General features: G+C 37.7%; 1 protein-coding gene across 2 annotated transcripts in view; it reads left to right on the top strand.

Annotated features, from left to right (window-relative positions):
• Positions 1 to 23,571, top strand: part of LOC114145204 (protein sidekick-1-like) — a 493,057-nt gene that overhangs the window by 261,754 nt on the left and 207,732 nt on the right. For both annotated transcript variants that reach the window (XM_028018670.1, XM_028018669.1), the window contains exons 2-4: positions 4,525 to 4,681; positions 9,504 to 9,610; positions 11,331 to 11,478. In XM_028018670.1, coding sequence (XP_027874471.1) covers positions 4,525 to 4,681; positions 9,504 to 9,610; positions 11,331 to 11,478 — 412 coding nt within the window. The remainder of the gene's footprint in view (positions 1 to 4,524; positions 4,682 to 9,503; positions 9,611 to 11,330; positions 11,479 to 23,571) is intronic.

Here is a 23,571-nt window from a genome sequence, read left to right as displayed (position 1 = left end):
AAAGTGAAAAATAAGTGAACCTTTAACTTTCCAGTGCACATTTTGGACTGGAAACCATCATGCATTGGTTTAATTTTAAATTTCCTTTCATTAGAAGTAGTTTTCATTTCACTTCTGTATTTGGCGAGTTTCCACCACATACCAGTCATGAGCAACACACACTGAGAGCAAGTGAAAAAAATATTCCATTTCTCCATTACTCAGTAAAAAATGGGGCAGCGTTTGAGTTTCTCGTCTTAACATTGCCAGTTCTTTGATGTGACTGTTATAAGAATGCCTTCCTGGCCCTGAAGTAATGGAGTAAGATTCCTGCAAATTCACTCATTCTAATTGTGTAAGGTGGAAAAGTTACGACGCATACTGATCAGAAACAAATATTGTAATAAAATTTCTACCCCAATCTGTGGGGTAGGGATTTCATATATACTGTATATATATATATATATATATATATATATATATATAGATAGATAGATAGATAGATAGATAGATATATCTCTCTCTCTATATATATATATATAAATTTATATTTCTGAATCACTTCGCAGATGTGTTGAGGATGTATGTATGTCTGAGAACATGTTGTGGACCAAATTTGCCTGGGGGAAATTTATGGCTTAAGCTAGACTGAGTTGGAGGATGGGAGAAATGAAACTGTCACTGACTTGTCAATTTGTCCACCTACTACAGGGAGCTGATGAACTCATTTTAGTATTCACACTTTTCTGTATGAATGAAACATTTAAAGCCACAACACCTTTTCAAATGCTGCTGATTTTCCAGTTAATCCTGTGACCTGGCCACGTGTTAAGAGATTCAGTACCCTTGGTGCTGTGCACAAGCTCTTTTGCCATAATGCCAGTGTATTGTGTGATGGTGAGCCAGCTCTGAGAACCTGAGCCAGAAGTTAAAGACTTGATGGCATTGTTTAGACAGCTGCTGCAGCTGAGCCATTTTGCAGATCTGCCTTGCAAGGCTGGCCAAGTTGATTTCAACAGGCTAATCAGAAGATTCTGTTCAGGGGGTTGGCGGGGCTGCGGGGGTTGAATTAAATTAATTATTATAGGGTTTGCATCGTTTCATTTTCAGAACATGCATAAAACATTTGAACATGTCAGAAGGTGACCCTCCATCCCAGTCTCAAATCACTGACAGACTGATACAGATTTTGCTCAATAATATCCCAGTTTTTAGCATCAACTCAGACTAGTTTCTCAGTTCCCTCTGCTGACAGAGATTCACATTATGATGCTGCTACCACCAGTATGTTTCACTGGAAGGATGGTGTTCTTGGCGTGATGAGATGTGTTGATTTTGTGTCAGACATAGTGGTTTCCTTGGTGACTAAAAAGTAAAGTTTTGGTCACAGTTCCCTCCATACATATGGCTTACTGTGGTTGTATGGACAGACAGTCCAGTCTCTGCTCGTTAACTCTGCAGCTCCTTCAGGGTTTCTTTTGGTCTCTGTGCTGCCTCTGTGATTGATGCCCTCCTTGCCTGGTCTGAGAGTTTTGGTGAGCCTGCCTTTTTTGACAGGTTTGTTGTTATACCATGTTCTTTCTGTTTGATGAGAATGAATTTGATGATATTCCAGTGAATCATCAGAGATCTAGATTTTTTTTTATATCCCAACCCTGATTTGTATTTCTGAACAACTTTGACATGTTCTGATTTGTAGTTCTCCTTGGTGTTCATGGTGTTGTTTGGTTAGTGCTGGTGCTGCAGCCTCTGGGTTTGTATATGCTGACAGATATTGGGATTCCTAAATTGCACACAGATGGACTTTATTTCACTAAGCATGTGACTAATCAAGGTAATTGGTTTGACCTGAACTTTTTAGAGGCTTTATAACAAAAGGCATGTGCACATGTCAATTTCTATTTTTTTATTACTTATTTTTAGATGTACTTATTTGTTTTCTTATTTCACTTCACCACCTTAAAATGTTTTGTGTGGATGCATCCTATGCCATTTACATAAAAAAAACCATTCAAATATAGTTTGTGATGTAATAAAACACAAATGAAAATCCCAAGATGCGTGTATACTTTTGCAAGGCACTGTATATTTCATTTATTTCAGGAGCAAGAAAAATGGTCACAGAAACTTAAGTGTCTTTCAAGATTTTCCCCCAAATAATCCCTTTAAACTATTCAGGATGCATTCCAGTAAGCTGTTACAGAAGGCTGTCAGGTGATCATTTTTAGACTCACCCTAACAATGAAGAGCGGGGTAGAACAAAATACAAATGAATAAAGTCACAGATTTTGTTTCATCTCTTTGAAGCCTGAAGTCATTTTGGAAGTCTGTTAATTAGTTTTCTCTAGATTGAAATTAACTGGATATCATCTGAAAGCAAAATAAAATGTGCAGGGTCCAGGGTTTCCCTCAGAGAACTTACTAAGCCCGGTGGTCAGGGGGCCCAGGCGGTCCACTGTGTTTTTGTATTAAAAGCTGCTAAGTTGACATTAAATGTAAAAATATTACTAGGTATTATATGTTACGGGAAAACATTGCCAGTGAAATGCTATCTAAACCCACAACTAGTCTTAAAAACAACAAATCAAAAAACACATTTAAAATGAATATCAATTATTTGCACTTCTGTTTAATTCAAATTAAGTCAGCAGCTCCATAAGGCCTCCCAGGGCTTCAGGAGCCATAAATGATAATATTTTAACACAGATCACAGGTATAGAAATGTAACATTTGTTTACTGAAATTATCAATGTTATTAAATTTGATTTAATGGTTCCAGCATACATAAATTAAACGATTTTAAATTGTTTAGCATTTAAATTTAAGATTTTAAGGAGCGGGCATGTATACTTTGCAAAAGTTCAAAGAACAATATTCATAGTTAACTTGTTTTGTTACTACAGCTACAATCTGATGTGAGTTTAATCTTTGAGTTTGAGCTCTGTTTATTCACAAATACAAATGAGTAAGCTACAATTATAACTAATTGTTTTTTAGGTTGGCCAATTAAACTACTCCCCCTCTCCCAGATTTCATTAAATCTAACACTGTAGCTGTTAGAGATGCTCATGTTTTTAGCAGCAAAAGGGGCCTCTAAGTCAAATTCGGCTCAAGGTCTCATACAGCCTTGAATTGGCCCTGCATAATGAGCTAAATCTGCTGCACTGCACTCAGAGCTGCGCGACAAATGGGAGATTTAAATTAATGCTGCTAATGTGGCTTTTAGTAGCTCTTCCATTTTGTGTCTGTTGAGTTTTTAATAGGCGCCACAGAAACTGTTTTGGTTGCTCAAGTTTTAAGGGGCGAGTTTTTCAGATCCCTGCGCGACCGCACACATGAACTCTGTCTGACTAAGTGGACAAAGCATTTGATATGGTCTGATGGATCGTGTAACCGGAAAAATTATAATAAAATAATATTAAACCAGCGTAATGCGTGACTATGAGGCGAGTGCAAAAGCTCCTCACCGCGCTGAATCTCCTTGATGAGTGGTTAGCAGTGGTTTGTTAACCACTGGCCAACCAGGAACACATACATAAACTTAACAGGGAAGATAGAACTACGCGCTGGGCAATGTGTTGAGATGTAAACAGCGTACATAGTTCTTTGTTCACAAAGATAAATCATTCTCACCGTTCCTCAACAGGCACCTCTGAAAGCGCCACTACAAGTTATTCCTGCGGTTCACATAGAGCTGCGCAACCAGAGCTAAGGTGGTGCGGATTAAAGGCTCACCTTGATGTGAAGTTCTCCATGTAAATATCCATACAGGTCAGCCTGTGTCCAGTTTGAGTGTAAAGCATGGCGGGCCGCCAGGCTTATAATACACTAGGGGAAACCCTGGATTCTATTCATAAACTATATGCAATAATATGGTAAAACTGATATGTTATAGTAATAAAATGGTCAAAAGGTCATTATATAGCTGCTTCCTTTTGTCATGCATTGTTACATCTTATGTAGTCCTAATGTATGTCTAGTGAATTAAACATAACCTAGTACCAAAGTGAAGTGATGCACAACTTCAAATATTTACCTTTTGTTTGTTTGTTTTATTTTGATGAAGAAAAAGTGCTAATAAACAAAGACCAATGTAATAAGAAAAATATTTATTGACAATTCTGATTTTGTTTAAAAGTCCTGTTTGTATAATTTTCTTTATGCAAATGCTTTCTATGTTGATGTTGCATATTTTTTTATATAGGAGTAGTAATATTTAAATTATAATAATAGTAATCCATTAATTTATCTTCTATGAATGCTTGTCTTAGCCATGTATTAATGACATTATTATTAATAACTATAATAATAATTAAAGCTTAAAATAATTACTGTTGTTAAAAAGTTAATAATGAACACTAAGTTGTGTGTTGTGTTCTGCCTCACTGCAATCAGATACACTTAATATAACTTTTGTTTTGGTTCCTTATTTATTAATGCAGTTTAAATATTTATGGTAAATATCCTATTTTGTGCTGAATAACCAAAGCAGATCTTCACAGCAACGTAGCTAGGTTTCTTTACATGTTTCTCTGTGTTTATCAGAAGTTGCTCCCTACTTGCAAGGAGGAGAACGGGGGCAGCAGGTGGTGCTGGAGGGAAACAGGCTGGTGCTGACCTGCCCAGCTGGAGGCAGCTGGCCTTTGCAGTACCGCTGGACTCTGAACAACACTAACATCACAGACTGGACACCACAATACAGGTCAGTTTCTGGTTTTCATGGTTCTGGTATTGATTCCTCTCTGATCCTGGAATGCATGTTTCTTTCCAACTATTTTTGTAGTCATTTTGAATAAGTTGGAGAAAGTCGGAGCTTTTAAACAGCAGTGCCGAATTCTAAAAATTGATTAATACAGTTGCATTTTCACCATGAGAATATGTATATTATGCATTGGGAAATGCATCAATCGATATTTCTGAGTTATTTCTTTGGTTTTCACTCTCCGCCTCTCTTCCTCTGTCTCCGTCTCCGTGTCCCAGTGTGAGTTGGAGGTAAAAGCTAAGCAGTGCCTTTTGGCAAAACTGCAGCTGTGAAACAAAATTGTTTTTCTCATCATTCAGAAAGAGGAGGAATCTTGGGAAAGCATACACACTGAGGGAGAAAGAGGTTGAGCCAGCATTTTGTAGGCAGACAATTGTCTAAGCCAGGAGACATTGTTTAGCACTGGACTGCTCTCTGTGTTCTGATCACTTCAGTTTGGTGAGTCAGGCCTATTCTGAATTGGCAAGGTACTGTGAAAATGAGTGGCCAACACTGAAATTATAAGCCTGATTCCCTTTTATAACTTATACCTTTATGTTTTTGTGCTACCTCAATGTACATTCAAAGATAACGAGTTGTGTTGTGCTTTATAGATCAGTTGCTTGTAAGAATTCATTTTGTCGTTCTTGTTTTTCCTTTCTTCGTGTTGTTTACTCACTTGGATTTTTAACAGTTTTTGTTACATAATAGTTTTAAAATCATCCATCACAGTGAGTGATATCCCTGTTAACCACTGCTGTACACTTTAATGCTAATTGTGTTAGCTTCAACTCTGCCAAATTAACTCATTAACCTTTTGTTTTTTTTTATAGAAAGTATTCCTAAACAGTGCACTAAAGTTTATCTGTGTTTTTATTAGAGGTGCTTCCATTGCCAATGAGAATTTCTTTCATATTTATGTTTTTTCTTCCCTTTGTGTGGAAAGTACTCCTGAATCTGTAATTCCTTCTGTATTTAGCAGTTTCTCTCAATAGAAAGTACTTCTAGCCCCGTGCTTATGTGGTTAATTGGATTTTTTTCCTATAGTCATCCCAAATGTTATTGTCTTTATCCCTTTTGTTCCAAAGAAAATACTCCTGCCGCCGTGATTTAACTAGAATGGCTTGAGCTAGGCCACTTTGACATATACCTATTTCGGCTTAGATAGTCCAACTGGCCTGAAGGATTTTATCTAGCAGGTGCTTTTGTTCAGTAAATAGGGCCATTACCTTAGAAGTACCCTGGTAATGGCCTCAACGCATCTCACAGTTGCACAATTGTTCCTTAGACTTCGACTTCGACTGACTTTGTTGTCATTTTCAATGCACAGGGTGTATACAGAACGAAATTTCGTTGCATACGGCTCAGGATAATGTTTGAGGTTCCAATGTTGTGAGTAAAATAAAATACAGTATAAAATATGAATATAAATCTAAATATAAAATATAAAGTGCAGGACTGACAGTAAAATAGAAGTTATTTAGCTCTGTACATGTGCAAGGTATAAAGTGGAGACCAGTTTTTGAGTGCAGTCCAGTTAAGAGTTCAGCAGTCTGATGGCAAGTAGGAAAAAGCTGTTTCAGAACCAGGTGGACCTGCACCGGATGCTGCAGAACCTCTTTCCAGAGGGCAGCAGGGAGAACAGTCCATGGTGGGGGTGTGAGGGGTCACTGATGATGTTTCGGCCTCAGGACACGCATCCTGCATCGATGGTTGACCTGACACTTCACCCTTTTGCCTGAGCTGGGTGTGGAAGGTTGTTGCCGAAGCAGTTTCTCCTTGTGTGCCTTCTTCTCACTCACATGAGAGTTACCGAACTCTTTTGCAAGCTCAACCAGGAAGTCCACCCGTCTCTCCTGCACCCCAATGCATGCCTGATAAAGCACATGTGCATTCAGTGCTGCCATGTCAATCATGTTTGCCAGGTTTGCTGACCAGCTGTCACATAGTGATGGAACCTTGGTCACCCCCCGCAAGATTATGACTGAAATAAATGCCATTAGTTCTTGTGAACTAAATAGGTGAAGCAGTCACCTATTTATCCTCCACAGCACAAAAGGCTGCATGCAAATTTGCATGTGCAAAGTCTCCCAGATCTCTTTTGCTTACACTTTTTGCATGATTTTTTTGAGGTGGATCAACACAATTAATTTGGTTAGTTTATTTCTAAACTGTCATGTTATACCCTCTTAGCTTTATTTCAAAGAGAAACATTACTAATTTCTTTTAGAAAAACCTTTGCATATTTTTTGAAACAGATTGTATGTTTTGCAAACTCTATGTACATTTGGCAAAATGACCTGGATAATGCAGCACAACATCATGGATCAGCTGCAAAAGGTCACATCTCTCCAAAAACACTTCATGTATGCTTCAAAACTAAACTGAAGAGCATTACCTACAGGAGATCTGATCTCCTGTAGGTATCATAGATACCCACCCCCAACATGGACAATTCACACTCCTACCTTCTGGCCTGACGGTCAACGGCCACATTTACAATTGAAGAAGGGATGCTAATTTGAGCCATCAGAGTCGTCAGGGTGGACTCCGGCCTTTTGGCCCTGTTGAGCCGATATGGGAAGGACTCGAAAACCGAACCATCCTAGTGTTAACTGCATCTCTTTAATGGGACATCTGATAGACTAGATACTGCAGTAATTTTATGAACACATTTTGATTTTCCTTCCCATTCAAACAATGTCTGGCCCAGTGACTAGGGTTCTCCTTCCTGTTAACATGCTTAACCAGGATTAATGATTTCTGCAGCCCATGATTCAATGCAGTCAGTGATACAAACTTAGTTTGTTGGTTTGTTAGTTTTTTGGTATTTTACCATTAGCTGAAATTAAAAGGTATAAAACTGAAATCTTAAATATAATTTGTGGTCTTATTAAATCTGACTGTTTTGCTTCGATATGACTCAGACATTAATAAGCCGATGAAGTCTGATGAAGTTCCTTGAGGTGACATTTGCTTTTGAATTGGTGCTTTACAACTTCATTAAAATAAGAAAGGTTTAAGTTTGTTTGTTTTTTAGCAGAAACAAAATCAGCACATGAATAAGAAAAGGAAACTATTTTCAAATGCATGTGTTACAGTGTTAGAAGCAAGCATTTAAATTTCAAGCTCTTTAATAGACTAAAAGATTAAACTAAAAAAATATATATATCTACTTTGATGTGAATGAGTGCTTCTCCTTGCTGATTCACTACCATCATTATTCTTGATTACATCTGACTTTCTGCACCTCACAGGGCATGACTGATTAATAATTGAACATTTGGGGGATAGTGCTTGCATGTGAAAATGTCCCAGGCCTCCCCAGTTGATGATAAGTGCTGAGGAGTCAAAGTCATTACCAGGCCACCTATTGTAACATTAGGGTCAAAAATAGTCTCCATGAAGTTAAAGCAAAACAGCTATACTTATTTTGTCATAATACTAGTTGTGACTGACATCTAGCATTTATCTAACAATATCTGGCACTCTAAAAGAACTGGGGTGGAAAGCGTTTGCTTCCCCAGCACTAAAATCTGTTAAATCAAGTCCAGTTTTAAAGGGTGATGTTGAGTGATGGTTCTCTGCAACACAGAGACTAAAAAAATGCCACATCTACACCAAAAAGTTGACATTCAGGCTCATCCAACCAGAGAATGGCCTCTGGGTACTTGGCTTCTACACGTTTGTCATTTCTTAAACATATTTTGTGAAAACAAAAAATCAAAAATAAAAGCAGCAGAGTCATTTGCCTTTAATTCAACTTTCTTCTTGTCACACTCACATAAAGTTCATATTTTTTTAAAAAGTGTGTAACCCAAAAGGTTTTAGCCAAGTCAGACATTTTAAAATGTTGTCCTGGATACTGACCAAATGCATGTAAACTTTTGAATTTTGAAAAAAAATCTCTAAAAAATATCTTTGCTAAGTTTACTAGCATTTAGGAAACACAATTTGGATAACTCTACCTGAACTAAAACATGAGAGGTTTGGCCAGATTTAACTTCAGACAGTGAGAATAAGTGTGTTTGTGTCTTTTTATTTGGTGTATGTAAATATCTGGTTTCAACTATGGCTGTATTTTGTGTCCTAAAAAGCCATTTTACATATCTGACTGGAATGTAATGCAGGCTGACAGAGATGGAAAGATTCAGCATTAGACGGCTTCCAACATGAAAATCTGTTTCTGGATTAGAGTTGCTGCGTAATGTGTCATTCCTGATTCGAGCTGTCTCTGTGCCTTTGATGTGCATGCATGCCTGCGTGTCTGTCCGTGTGTTAGTGTTTGTGTACTTTGGCAGCACATTTCGACAGCCTGGGAGTTAAGTACTTGGCTGTCCTGGTATTCATAATGAGCCCCAAAGCGGTGTCCAGTTTGACTGTGTCTATCCAGCTTCTGTGTGCATGTGTGTGTTTATGTGCGCTTGTGTCTGTGCATTTGTCCAGCATGGCAGCAACCTAGATCCGATGCCAGCTCTTCCATTAGTGAGGTGCTGTGCATTAAAACCCCATTAACAGCCCTTCTCAGGAAGAAATACATGGGCACAGTTAAAAAAGCCTCAAAATATTCAAGCATCCACATATGTTTGTTCTCACAAAACATAAACAGATGCAACCCAGGAACCACAGGGCCAATCTAGTTCCTCTATCTAGGTTATGGATGCAAATGCCCAAACAGACATCCTTCCACTTCCTAGAAATTTCCTTTTGTTATTATTTTTCCACAATTCTGAGAAAGGGACTCAGTCTCAGAGCTATTTTCTTTATCTCTGTTGTCCTTTAGGTTGTCTGTGCCATCTCTGCAGAGGGCTGATGCTGGCTTGTATCAGTGCATGGTGAGGAACAGGATGGGGGCTGTAATACACAGGAGAACAGAGGTACACGTTGCTTGTAAGTATATTAACACGCATCTAAATCTAATCTAAATTCCACTCATAGTTGCAGCTGTGTACATCGCTCTTCAGTTACACCAGTTTCTTAATAGGCAATTGATAAATAAGATTTGAACAGAATAATGTTTCCAACTTTTTAACTGTCTGGTTTCACCTGGTGAGGAACGTTTATCCTGGAACCCATTTCTATGATTTCATCTTAAAATGGTCAACAGGATTTTTTTAATGGAAGTCCAGATTTATGGCCTTCATTTCCTTTTCATTCATACTTCAGTGGGGAATTATTTTACCCAGTAAAATAAAATACATTATATATTATTAATATATTTTTCACTTTGAACACAGACTTTATCCTAAATTCTTTTTCTTTTGGAATCAAGAAATGCAAGGCTTTTTCTGACAAACCAGTAAGGATTGGTCTGCCTGCTCAATATGAGGGATTGCTGTAAAGTCAACAACACAACACAAACGCTAGGTGCTCGTCCAAGAGGAATGAATGTATCGACGTTTCTATGCTTAAATAGAAACTTTATCTACTTAGAATAATTAATTGAATATACTGTACTGTTTGATAACTAGGACCAATTGAAATGTATGTATGACTGAATTTAAATTATTTTTTTTTGTAAAGTGCCTTGAGACAACATTTGTTGTGAGTGGGCACCGCAAAAATAAACTGAATTGACTTTAACTGATCAAACAAATTATTTATCTCCATGCGGCTTATTTATGCCACTCTTCTTTAATTTTTTTCTCAACATGCAAAATGTCAGACGGACTCAGTCTGATTTTTCACTGCCTATTGAGTGCCAAAGTAGCTTTGAGAGCAACTCTGTGGCATTGCTGATGCACTTTATGAGTGCAGTAAAAGGAAACTCACATTCTAAAATCCTCCTAAAATAATGATTTTAGAATGTGGATTCTAAATACATTATACCTCCCTAAGATGCTTATAACTGCCTATTCTAATTGGTCAAACACAAATATACCTCAATATGCATTAATACAAACAATGGAAAAAATCTTAGCACATCTCCAATCTTCTTTATCTTCACTCATTGGAATACAGCCAATCAAGTAAAATGAATTGTGCTCCTGGATTGGGTGCCTAGCAAACATGTCAAGTATCGTTGCTCAAGGGTAGGGGTGTCAAACTCCAGTCCTCACATCCTGCAGTTTTTAGATGTGCCACAGGTACAAAACACTGGAATGAAATGGCTTAATTATCTCCGTCTTGTGTAGGTAAGTTCTCCAGAACCTTGCTAATGACCTAATTATTCTATTCAGGTGTGGTGCAGCAGAGGCAGCTCTAAAAGTTGCAGGGCAGTGGCCCTACAAGACTGGAGTTTGACACCTGTGCTCTAAGGAGTTCAGCTTCTGAAGCTGCATTTTCCTGGAATTATGTTCCACAGAAGGATGGGGGTCTATATTAGTAAACATTAGATTGCTGACCGATTACTTTTAACATAATTTGCATTATGACCTATGATGTTGCAAAAGATTTGGCATAATCTTGAAAACAAATTGCATTGTCAAGCTCAAAATTGTTCCAAATTTCCTTTGTTGTCTTGCACACCAACAACACCTATATTCATTCAGGTTATTTACCAGAACAACAAATACAGATATTAGAATCTAAGCAGATATTATACTTACAATAGACATTTATGTCATTCCTATGCTGAGTTAACCTCTTCTCTTTTTGTTTTTTTCCCAAGTTCTGGGAAATTTCACTTCTGGGGAGCAGAGGAAGACAGCGACTCAGGGCCGAGCCGTCATCATCAGCCCACCTCCGCTGGCTTCGTTTCCCCAACCCCTGGTCACATGGTACAAAGACGGACATAAGATCATCCCCAACAACCGATTGTAAGTTGTTTTTATCTAACTCTTTCCTTCCTCACTCTCCAGCATATGCTTACACTGCTTTTCAATTCAATAAAAAAAAAAAAAATACTTCACTTCAAAAAGACTTTATTAATCCCAAATGAAATTAAAAAATTTTACTCTGATATGAATATTTTTTGAGTACTCTTTGCATCTAACAAAACACAACTTTAGATAAAATCTGAATTTTGTGTTTCTCATCCCTCAACGCTGTATTAATTACTGTGCTCTGGAAGTCTGTGGATGGCAGTTGTCATGAATAATAAGCCGTTTAGATAACTAACCATTTTCATTACAATGGACTAAGGACACTATCAAGAAGAGATTATACTGAGTTCTCTATGAATCTAATCTAGAAGCTTAGTAAATTAATTTGTTTGCAAGGAAGATGTTCTTTTGTATGAATTAGTACAACGGGGTCCTTAGATGTCTCATGTAGATTTATTTCAGTCCTTTGTCTGATACCATTGTCTGGCTCCTTTTGAAATGTCTCCAATTTGCATTTTATTTCTTAGCAGATTTTTATTCTGAATAATAACCACAGTGCTTCAATAATGAAGGTAATCTTGACAGAGAAAAAGACCTGCTGTGAAAGGTTTTCTGGTGGAATTTTGGAATGTGTGTATCCATTTTGAAATCGCTCTTCAGTGAAATTCTTTGCTGAAACTGAATCCTTCTCTCATTTTTGTTCTAACTGAGGATAACCAACTTATCACTAAGTGCAATTACTGCTTGCTAAAATTGAAAAAGTAACTGTCAATACACATTTTATGTGTATAACCTCTTTAGAACAGTCTGAATCTTTTTAACTTTGCTGTTTATATATGGATGAAACTGAATAGATCCCCCTCTGTGACCTTACTGTATCTTTATGGAGCTCACTGATGGTGAACTGCAATTATGTTTCCATTCCAAAAATCTGTATGCATTGAAAAGGTGTTTACTGCCAGACCAGTATATTTACTGAGCCTCGCCTGCTTCACTGCAAAAAACAAAAAAAAAATATCTCGTGACAATGCTAAATTTGTGGACTAGGTTTAAGCCAATAGACACTATTTTTTTTATAATTCTTTTCATTTTTAGGTGGTCAAATATTGATAATCAAATAAATGATCACATTTCATGTTAAAGGCCATATATCACTCTTGCAACTTATTTTCAGTAGCCTTCAGGCATGTGACTCTTGAAACTTATATTAATTTTTGTGATCCAAACCAGGAAAAACACATAAAAATCAATGAGCTCTGGGCAGAGAAAAGATGCCGAAGAAATATGAAGCTAAGATCAGTCATCACATAGTAAAATTTGAGTTAAGAAAGTGAAGATATGTATGGGGATTTATTGGTCAGCAGATCATACTGTAAGGATTGGGTTTTTCTGTGTGTTTATTTAGGTTTCTGTGTCTATTGAGTCCATGTTGTCCTGTCTATCTCTTGATTGCTCCCAGCTGAGTCTCGTTTCCCTGATTACCCTCTGTGTATTTAATCCCACCTGTGTTTCTTGTTCCTTGTCTAGTTGTGTCAAGTCTGTTGTCGTTCCCATTTTGAGTACCTATTACCAGTTGCTACCAGATTCTGAGCTCCTTGCTTGTGCTCTCCTGTGCTGCCTGGAATTTTGTACTCATCATTAAATCTTCATTTTATTCTCACCATAACCTGGGTCCTCTGCATCTCCCTCCCTCCTCTACTACCGCATTTTATAACACATACCTGTCAAGTCTCCCATTTTAGCCAGAAAACTACTGTATTTTACCCTTCTTTTATTATTAGTATATTCCTGTAAATTTCTCATATTATATAATAATTACTTTCTGTGCCCCCCCACACACACACACACTCTTACAGTAGCACTGGCCAGCAAACACTTTCCTGTATTTTCAAATCCAAAACTTGACAAGTATCCAGCAAATCTGTAGTCTGAGCGGGTGTAGCAATGTGAAGGAGGTCCAAAATATATGGAGGGTTAAGGTGGTGGACAGCTTTGAAGGTAAAGAGGAGTATTTTGTAGCTGTTGCGATATGAAATGGAAGCCAATGGAGCTGTTGTCGAACAGGTGTGATGTGATGGATTGAGGGGTTAGTGTGATGATATGAACAGTTGAATTTGGATCTGTCGTAATTCAAGGAAGGTTTTATGTGGCAGGACAAAGAGAAGAAAATTACAGTAATCTGAATGGGAAGTGACCAGACGGTGGACCAGAACAGCAGTGGAGTGAGGAGTGACAGAGAAAATTAATATTTCAACGATGGAAGTAGGCAGATGAAGTGATATTATTGACATGGAGGTGACAGAGAGACTGCAGTCGAGGATGACAGCCAGACTCTTGACCTGAGGGGAGGGAAAGATGAAGGAGTTATTAACCAGAATGGAGAAGTTATGCAGTTTACTTAGTATTGATTTAGTGCCAATGAAAAGAAGTTATGTTTTATTGTAAATTAAATTAACTCTTGAATGCCTCAGAGTTCTCTAAGATGAGTTTGAGGAAATACAGTAGCAGGCCAGAGGGAGGTCTGGGTATTTCTGCATAAGCTGTTCCTCCAAAACCCGACCTTCAGTAAGTCATAGAAATAACTAAATCTCTCGTTTTCAATCTGAAGTTGTAATGTGATCAGGATGTAGACGTTCATGTAGATGGAAATGAAATATTCTTCTTCTGATTTGCTTGGAGCCACTGACACACCATGATTCATGCTCAACACTTCCCTTGACTCTGGACTGAAAAGACTAATTTTCAGTTTTTTTCACAACTCCCTTCTTGTCTCAGCAAGAAATGTGTCAACCCCCCTCTTGCTTTTACTGCGTCTCTTAACTCACTCTTTTCTACCTCTAATTTATTCTTCGTGTTGCTTGGTTCTCTTACTTGCATAGTCTCTGTTATTTTTGCAGTTTCTTTCTTGCTTCAGATGTGGCTCAAAAGCCACAAACTTGTGTTCCTGAATAAACTGCCTAACTTCAGATGTGTAACATGCAGATGTGCACTCGGATGTAATCCATCTCTGCAGGCCGGTTCAGCATCTCTGAGCGCGCTCATGCATGGTGGAAGGCAATGCAGTGAATATTTGCACATTTCACCATGTGTGACTGTCTGGGTGCTGAAGTGTTTGTGTGTAAGGTTATATTGGCTGATCCTGCAGTCCGGTGCGACACAACCAGATCGTGTCTGGCGTTTCGCTGTCTTTGTGGTGACCAAGTTGATGATGTCATTTATGAAGTTTATTGATCCGATATGCACGACTCCCAGAGTCCTTAGCCCTGTCCCGCTGTCTGTGGTCCAGCCTCTGTCCCACTGCTCAAGATTTATGTCAACCTGCCTGCCTGTAAAGGTGCTCTGCATAGCCAGCACACACAACATCTGTATGTCTCCACTTTCCACTCGGTGGAGGTCGGTGAAGGCTTGCAAACTCCCCATCTGTCAAACTGGTCATCGAAAGCAGAGCAAGCTGTTTTTTCTCACTCACTCTGCTCTATTTTACCAGTCTTTGTTGTGATGTCATCTCCAAAGTCACAGTCCAACTGATATCAAGACATGTCAAGAGTTTACAAAGTTGCTGCTTTCAACCTGCTACCATTTCCCATTGCAGTGTTCCTACAGTCTGAAATCCTTTTATTAGATGACAGACAAAGAGCTGGAAGGATTAAAGTCTTCTGTGTGAAGGTTGCCCCTCCCCCACCTATTGTTGTGCTCTGATAGTCAGCTGGCTAAGGGTACCCATATCTCACTCATAAGAAAAACAGCTGAGATGAGTTGTTTGAAAGCATAGATTTAATAAATACAAAATCAAAGTAAATGATTTCACACTAACACTAGTTTGAAAGTCGGCGTACATCAACATATATTACAATATAATCAAAATGTTCTCTTATTGGAAGAATTTGCTTAAAAAAGTAAAACTCAGAGATTCATTACAAATATACAGTACAGACCAAAAGTTTGGACACACCTTTCTAATTCAATGGGTTTTCTTTATTTTCATGACTATTTATAAGGCAAGAAATCCCACTTATTAACCTGACAGGACACACCTATGAAGTGAAAACCATTTCAGGTGACTACCTCTTGAAGCTCATCAAGAAAATGCAGAGTGTGTGCAAAGCAGTAATCACAGCTAAAGGTTGCTACTTTGAAGAAACTAGAATATAAGGGCTATTTTCAGTTGTTTTACACTTTTTTGTTTAGTGCATATTTCCACATGTGTTATTCATAGTTTTGATGCCTTCAGTGTGAATCTACAATGTCAATAGTCATGAAAATAAAGGAAACTCATTGAATTAAAAGGTGTGTCCAAACCTTTGGTCTGTACTGTATATTTTATCTTATCTCTTTATTTTTGTCAATTTTCATGAATAGCTGACAACGTGATTCACATGTTGCTATTTTATACCACAACCAGTAACTGTGTCACCTTCAGTTATGAAAATGCTGTATATATCAAAAACAGCTTAAAGAAAGAACTCTGACTATGCATCACTGTTGCCTTGAAATCGGCCTTTGTCTCTTAAAGAACCTCCTGCCCTTTCCAACTTTCTTCCTTCAGTATGTCATCACAACAAAGTTTCTCCAAGCTGTTAACAACCAGTCTTAGGAACGTTTTACAGATTCATTCAATACATTTGAATGTTTTTGAAAAGTCCATTTATTATTGGAACTTTATTAGTAAGTGAAACACTTTATATAAATAATTACACAGAGATTGATATTTGAAAGTCTTGATTTCTGTTAATTATAATTATATTCCACTTTCTGCCAGTAAAAATGACACTTGCAAGTAAAAAATGTGGGGTTCATGAAAAGTATGTTTAAAATTTACTTAAAGGTTATTTAAAAAATTAATCTGACAAACAAGACTCATCAGGACATATATTCTAATTGATTAATTGTGATCGCATGTAGTTCTATGATGAGGTCAGCAGACACACAGTCCCACAAGGTGTTTGGTAATTGCTGCTGACACTAGTCTGGAGGAGTTGAGTGGGAAAGGTGAGGGAAAAGGAAGCTCAGCTGGAGACAAAATTTTCAGCCTACAGAAAAGTAATAATAATACATTTTACTTTTAGGTACCTTTATTGTATGAAGGTAAGGCAACAACAGAGATTGTGGGTGTGTGTTAGTCAAAGGAAAAATATGCTAGAAGAAAACGTAGAAGCAACAGACAGAACTACAGCCCAGAGAGCACCAGGAAGCAAAGCTCCTTGAGAAGTTTGGGAAGATTCATAAGCCGAGTCCTGCAGCTGAAGTCGGTGCTTCAAAATCACACACTGGTCGCATCCAGAATGTGGGCTTCCACCCCATGGACAGGATTCAGCTTCAGCAGTGTCTTACATGGACTAAGGAGAAAAATCAAAAGCCTGGAATCTCACATAGAGGCCCAAAGACCTCTATTCAGGTGAAAATAAATATTGCTTCTTTTTTGTTTAAATTAAGGTAATATAATCTGGAGGAAGAGTGGAGAGGCACAGAATACGTTCCTTGAAGTTCTTTGTGAACTACAGCGCTGTCACTCTTCTCTGTCCACTTCCAAAATATTTTTCCCACTTTTTCTAATATTTCCACATGGCCTCTGAGCTTTGAACACGTAGAGTCCGTTGGACATCTCAGCGCCGCAGACACTGTGTTTTGGCTGTGACCCGGAGCCCAGACTGAGAAGTGCGAACTGCCACTTTTAATTAGCTCTGTGGCCTGTGGCAGATGGACGTGAATCGGCTGTGATAGCCAGCAGCTTTAAGAGGACAGGCAGGATGAGGAGAATTAGAACTCTCCTTTCTTCCACTGTCAGGGCCACATGAAGCCCAGATTGATCAAACAGAAGCAGTGATTTGTGCAGAGGAGTGACAGGAGAGACAGTGAATATTTCAGTTTCTTGTTTCTGAGGAGTTGAGTGTTGTGAAGAGCGCTGTCAGAGGAGTAGCAGGGCCTTACAGGAAATTCTCTCTTTTTTTTTTTTATCAGAGCAACTCTAAGCTTCCATATGCCACTTAGATGTTTGTGTTTCACAATAATCATTTATTTTAATTTGTCAAACACCACTTTAACAGAGGGAATGATTCATTATTTTACCCTCCACCCATCACACATGCAGTGGATGTCTGAACAGAAGGAACTTTGCCGGCATCTGAATTAACAAGCAGATGTTGTGTGTTTGTGTTGGCGGGTACATGCACATGGAACTTATGTGTGTTAGCGATGTTAAAAGAAAAAGCAGCATTATTTGAATGCTTAGTCAAAGAATATAGAAACTGGTTCCCTACACATTCTGAAAACATACACATTTTCCATCTCCAGCAGCAGCAGAATGGCAGCTCATAATGACTTTGTTTCTCACGGTAGCCAAAGGGGAGGATCAAAGTGACAGAACAAGGTAGAAGAAGGCGTAAAGGAGAAAAACTAACAGGAAATGAGTATGCAGGAAAGAGTTTAAGCTCATCTCAATCCATTGTGTCTGGAGCTTAATCTGGGAAGCCACAAGAGGCTTAGATACTGTATGTGACTTTCTTCTTAATGATATGATTTAGTTACTTTGAGATTACAAAAAACATCCCAGACATGTTGGATTAAAAGGAAACCTGGCTGCTGTGAAACGAGTCATATGCCACTTTCAGCTATCTTCTTTTTCTGTGTTTTTTTCCCCAATATTTTCTTACAGTTCATGGTACAAACAGACCCAGATAGTATGTTGACTTTGTGACGTTTAATGTAGATTAACTTGTTTTTATTTTTAATTAAACAGTCAACTTGATTATGTCAGAACCACATCTTGAAACTGACTGATAGATACATGTTGAAATTTCCAAGATCTGATTCACAGATGTACAAACCAGCAAACATAATTCATAGATCTGATCACATTCAAGGTGCTTCTAAACATGAAATGCTGTAGAATAAATTCCTACCTATTTATTTAGAGGCATATTAAAAAGAAATTGTAAGGTGCAATCAGCATTTTGAGTACAATTCAAAAGCCTGGAACATAACAAAAATAGTGAGTAGATACTGTATTTTTGATAGACATCTAGTTCAACTAAAAATTAAGATGAAAAACATCACACAAAGAGAAAAATAAACAGTGAATCCAAAATCTCTAAAGTAATCTTCAACTAAAGCCAAATTAGCTCTGAGTCCTACGGCAGAGGGAGTGTAATCAGGATCTTCTAGGCAACATGGACCTGAACTCACTGGAACACATGTTAGAGCTCAGTTACCTGTTGGTATTCCTGCCTCTTTGTTTTGTTGTTCGTAATGTGTGAAAATCTCTGTCAATTATCTTCAAAAATGAATGTTATGTATATACCGTGAAAGCTTTGACCAGCTCCTTATTGTTGTAAGTCTTTCACAAGTTGCAAAGAACTTTAAAATTAATTTAATCCTTTCCTTTGAAAAGGAAGCTTTGACTTTATAAGTGTGATAATAAAGCCTAATTGTTACTGGCAGGGTATCTTGAGTTGTTTCCTCCACTTCCAGTGTAACATGTGTCAGATATTTCCTCATGTTTGTAGTATTTTAGTTTAGTTTTACTCAGCCTGCAAATGGTGTGGCTCTTTTCAACTCATTTTTCCTTTGGAGCCAAAGGTCCTGGGTGTATTGCATCATAAACTGACCACGCCTTGGTGGATCATGAAATTGATTTTAATAGTTTAGGCCACACCCCTAAACTACAATACACAGTTGATGGTTTGCCTGACAGTATTAACGAAACACTTTTTTTAAAAATTAAATGCAGATTTGAGTGCACCCAGATCTGCTTTTGTGCTTTGTCTTTATGGTCCCATGTAATACAAAACAAAAAAAAAAACAAACATGATTTGTAAGGGGGGACTTACTGGGGTTCCTAACACTTCTCATGTTAATATTTTAATATATAAGGACATTTGTTTTTCTAGTTATGAAAAAAAAGTCTCCATCTGCACTAACCACCTGTGTTTGCAGGGCAACTTTTTACCATTCTTTGTGGTTGGGAGTCCTTCATACTTTGGACATGCCGGTACTGATCTGTTTTGATGAAGCTTAATGATTATAATATGTTCTACATCCTCAGCCTTATGAGGCAATGTTCATGACAAACACAAACAGCCTGAAAAACATTTTATTTCTTGTGAAAATGTTCCTGTATTTCTTAATTTGCTGTGTGATTTCAGATTTAATTTGATTTCTATGTATTAGTTCCATTTATCAGGGAGTCGGTGTTCTAGAATTATTATTTCATTTATTATTACATTTATTGAAGGTGCGTGGTGTAGTTTACCCTTGGGAAACAGTGCTGCAACCTCTCAATAATTAGAATAGCCTTCGGTCTCATATTTAGAGCTCAATAAGGCTTGTCATGAGTGATCACAGCTGTTTCTTATCTTACATCAACTTATATCTCCCTTCACCTCAGCTACAGTTGTTCCTATTATATTTTTGTTCTTAATGACAATAGATATTATTGGTTGAAAGATAAAGGATTATACTTTTTATGGAACTAATTAATTTTTCAACTAGATTTGTTTGTGTTTATTAATTTTAGAGGGACAGGGATTGCTTTTCTTGTGCCTGCCAGAATGTAATATTTTCCAATTTAGCCCTACTGCTCACTCCCTCTTGCTATCCCTTTTCTTCTCATTCCATAATTGAATTGGTCCTTTTGGTCCAATGAGGTGGCGACAAATAGCAGAGGAAAAATTCACCAATGTAGACACTTCCATTTCTTTTTTGTTATCTTGCTTTCCTTTCTTCTGAGGTGATACTGGTTTGTTGTTCTGTCTTTTGTCTACGGTTTTCACTCCCCTTCTTTGTGCTTCTGTGGAGGCAGCGTTAGTGGGGCCTGATCCCAGCTCAAAGTTAAAATACTACTACCGGTATTCATCCTCTTCAGATCTTAGATATTGAAAAGAAAGGGCTGGAGCAAAGCTGTGTGCTTAAGTTTAATCCTTTTAGTGTTTTTATGTTTGTGCTAAATGATCAGCAACCTTCCCAGGATGCATCATACATATCGGACAGAAAATTGTTGGATTAAATTTGTGGCAATGTACAGATTTTAATTTTTTTCTCTGTACGCAACTGCCTTTCTAAGTTTACGTAAAAATGAATGAACCTGCTCCAGTTGGAGTGCAACAGTACATGGCCGTGTACTGAAAAGATCAGGGCCAGATCTTTTCACTACAGCCCTCTTGGTTCAGTACGCACATGTAGCGAACAAATGCAGTGTTGGCTTACTGTATATCTGGACACATGCACAATGTTTATGTGAAGAGCTAAGTGCTCAATGTTATGTTCTGTAGACACCAAAACAAAATGGAGAGTGGAGAAAGAAAGACAAACCAAATCAGAACTTACAAAGAACCATGAAGGTTGTAGAATTGTCTGGCGTGTCTCTTGACCTCTGTTCTACAGAAAAACAATGGCGATAGCTGAAGCCCCTAGTAGAGCCCACTGACTAGAAGGGAACCAAGAGGACAGAGTTTTAATTAAGTGAACCAGACTAGAATACCCTCCTGAGACATCTGAAAGAAATCTTCTACTGCTTTGTTTACTAATGAAGGTTTTGGTACCTTCATTAGTGGTGATTGGTACTATGTCATGTTGGCTGGTTGATACATTCCTAATTCCTACCCCAATCCTTTACTACCTCCGACTTTAGCTCCACTATGGCAGGATTTAATATCCATAAAATGCAGATATAGAAGTGATAGAAATCTTTTCAGCATTTTGTGAATTATTTTTAGCTCCCATGGAGGCTAAATACAACCTTCAGTAATAGATAAGAACTTTGAAGATTTAGTCATTCCTCTCTAATTCTAAGTCAGTATTGAAAGTTCAGACAGTGCAGAGGTAAAAAAATGTAAGCAAAAGTTCAGAGAGGTGTGGTGTTGTACTCGGTTGTGCAGATGGTCTGGAGGAGAAGAAATGGAAGTGAACATAATCCATAAACATGAACACTTTTCCTGCCTCCTGAATCTGCACTTTTCACCGTGTTCCCATTTATTTTTGTTATTTCTTCATTACCTCTTTCTGCCTGTGGGCCGAGTTCAATTGTCTTCACACCTCAGTAGCAGCCCTGAGTCTGTATTTAATTATGGGTCATGTCAGGTTTTATATTAATGGACTGAGTGAGATCCTGAATGGATTTGGAGATAATTGCACAGAACAGATCAGTTTGTGTCAGCTTTTACCTGTGATTGGCAAGTACCGGCTGAAAAACTGAATCAATGCAAGCATTCTCTCTACTGATTAACCCTCTGGTCTGAAGCGATGTGGTCATTTAGACCCCACATTTTTTTACTCTGCGCGCGATATGGTGGGGGCCACACTCACCCCGTGTGCACTTTTACAAGTTTTTATGTGTGTGTGGTTTCAAAAATTGACGGTCTGACGGGACCACCCCCTGTTTCTTTGCTGTCCGACTGTGACATTTTCCATTCTCCTCCTGAGCATTGCGCTAAAATCATGGGAGGGTTAATGAAAGAAAAAAACATCTGATTATTGATTTATTTTGGGGGGTTGTGGGAGGATATGCATGACTTGGGAAGTGGAAAGAAGATCTAGTGGGGGTATCCAACCCCCTCAACTGTTAAAAGCCCTAAATTAAATCCATCTGTTGCCTGTACCTACTTGTCCTTGTCGCAGGTGGGTCAATGGGGACATGCATTACAAAACAAATGCATGGCATTAAAATTTTTATTTGTAAAAATATAAACCATGCAACATTTTTATTCACCTTCAGATTTATGCACTTTGTGTGGTTTTATGACTGAAAAAATCTTTAAAATTAACTCAAATGTTTGGTTGTTATTCAGTGATGGGATGTGAATAATTTTTTAAGAACTGTAATGACAAGGTTACATTACAGTATGTAATGTGTGTATATATATAGTATATATATAAACTAGTAATGAGCTATGTGAAAATTATGAAGTACCAGTTAATATTTGTGCCCTTGCTTTTTTTGTTCGATTCAGATCCACTGCCAGTTTGCCTGCAGTACAAAAGACTTTATATTTCTTAGAAAATGTCTAGAGGCGATTTGCTCTGCCTCCACATTATTATGCATAAATTTTGCAGTAAAAAAAAATCATATCAACCTATGAATATTTTATCACTGAACTTCACAGGGATTGAGGAGCATCATGTGTGGTCATGGGAGATGGGGAACAAGGGGTTGCTTTAATTGAATAGCTTTTTCTGGTAATATTAGTCATTGTCAAGGTGCAGTCAGAAACAATTGCATTAGGGAGAACAACTCTTTAGGGCCTGCTGCCACACTATAAATATTCATTGTTTAATCTGCCAGATGAAATTTGTTGTAGTTTGTTTAAAACTGTTTTGTTATTATCTGTAGGGGCTAAGACCTAAGCATGCCACACACTAAAACATCATGTTTCTAGTAATGCATATTTTCTGTCCTCCTTTCATGCATTTTAAAGTCAATAGGGGCATCATTTTCTGAATCAACGAGCTGTCAGATCCGATCATTGATAACCACAATAATAAGCTCAGTGTCTGCTGAATATATTGGAGGAGCCTGAGACTATCCTTAGGTTTTGTATCTGTTTTGTAGCTGCTTCCCAAATTTGCTGTCTTCTTCCTGTCAAATTTCTTATACAACAGAGGTAAAAAGAAAACTTTTTGACACTGGAAAATAGGGAGGACATTAACTCTGCGGTTGTGCTTAATGATACCAAAATAACAGAGGCTTACACTCCCTCACACACTCAGGAAAACAGAAAGTCAGCAGGAGGTGGAGAACAAGAGCAACAAATGATAAATATGCTAATGTATGGCTGAATATACCAGCATAGAATATTTACTAGCATTGTTTTATATTTCATCTTACAATCGTACAGTTGCTTTGTCTTCAAATGTTGCTCCAAAGCCACAAAACATGTTGAAAGTACTCTTGAATTAAAAGGCCATTTGTATCTTTCAGTGGACTCTGTTTTTTCTAGTTTTCTATAGTCTTTCTGTAAAATTACTGCACAGTAGTCACATTTCTGTTATTAAAGGCTATAGACTCAGTTCTTTGGTTTTTTCTGAAGAACAAGGTGTTCTTAAATGAACAAGGCATGCATAATAGAACATGAACATATTCATGGTATTTATTCA

This window comes from Xiphophorus couchianus, chromosome 5 (assembly GCF_001444195.1).
Source record: "Xiphophorus couchianus chromosome 5, X_couchianus-1.0, whole genome shotgun sequence".
Taxonomy (NCBI): Eukaryota; Metazoa; Chordata; class Actinopteri; order Cyprinodontiformes; family Poeciliidae; genus Xiphophorus; species Xiphophorus couchianus.
The sequence above is the reverse complement of the archived record's forward strand: the minus strand, read 5'-3'. Positions and strand labels throughout refer to the sequence as shown.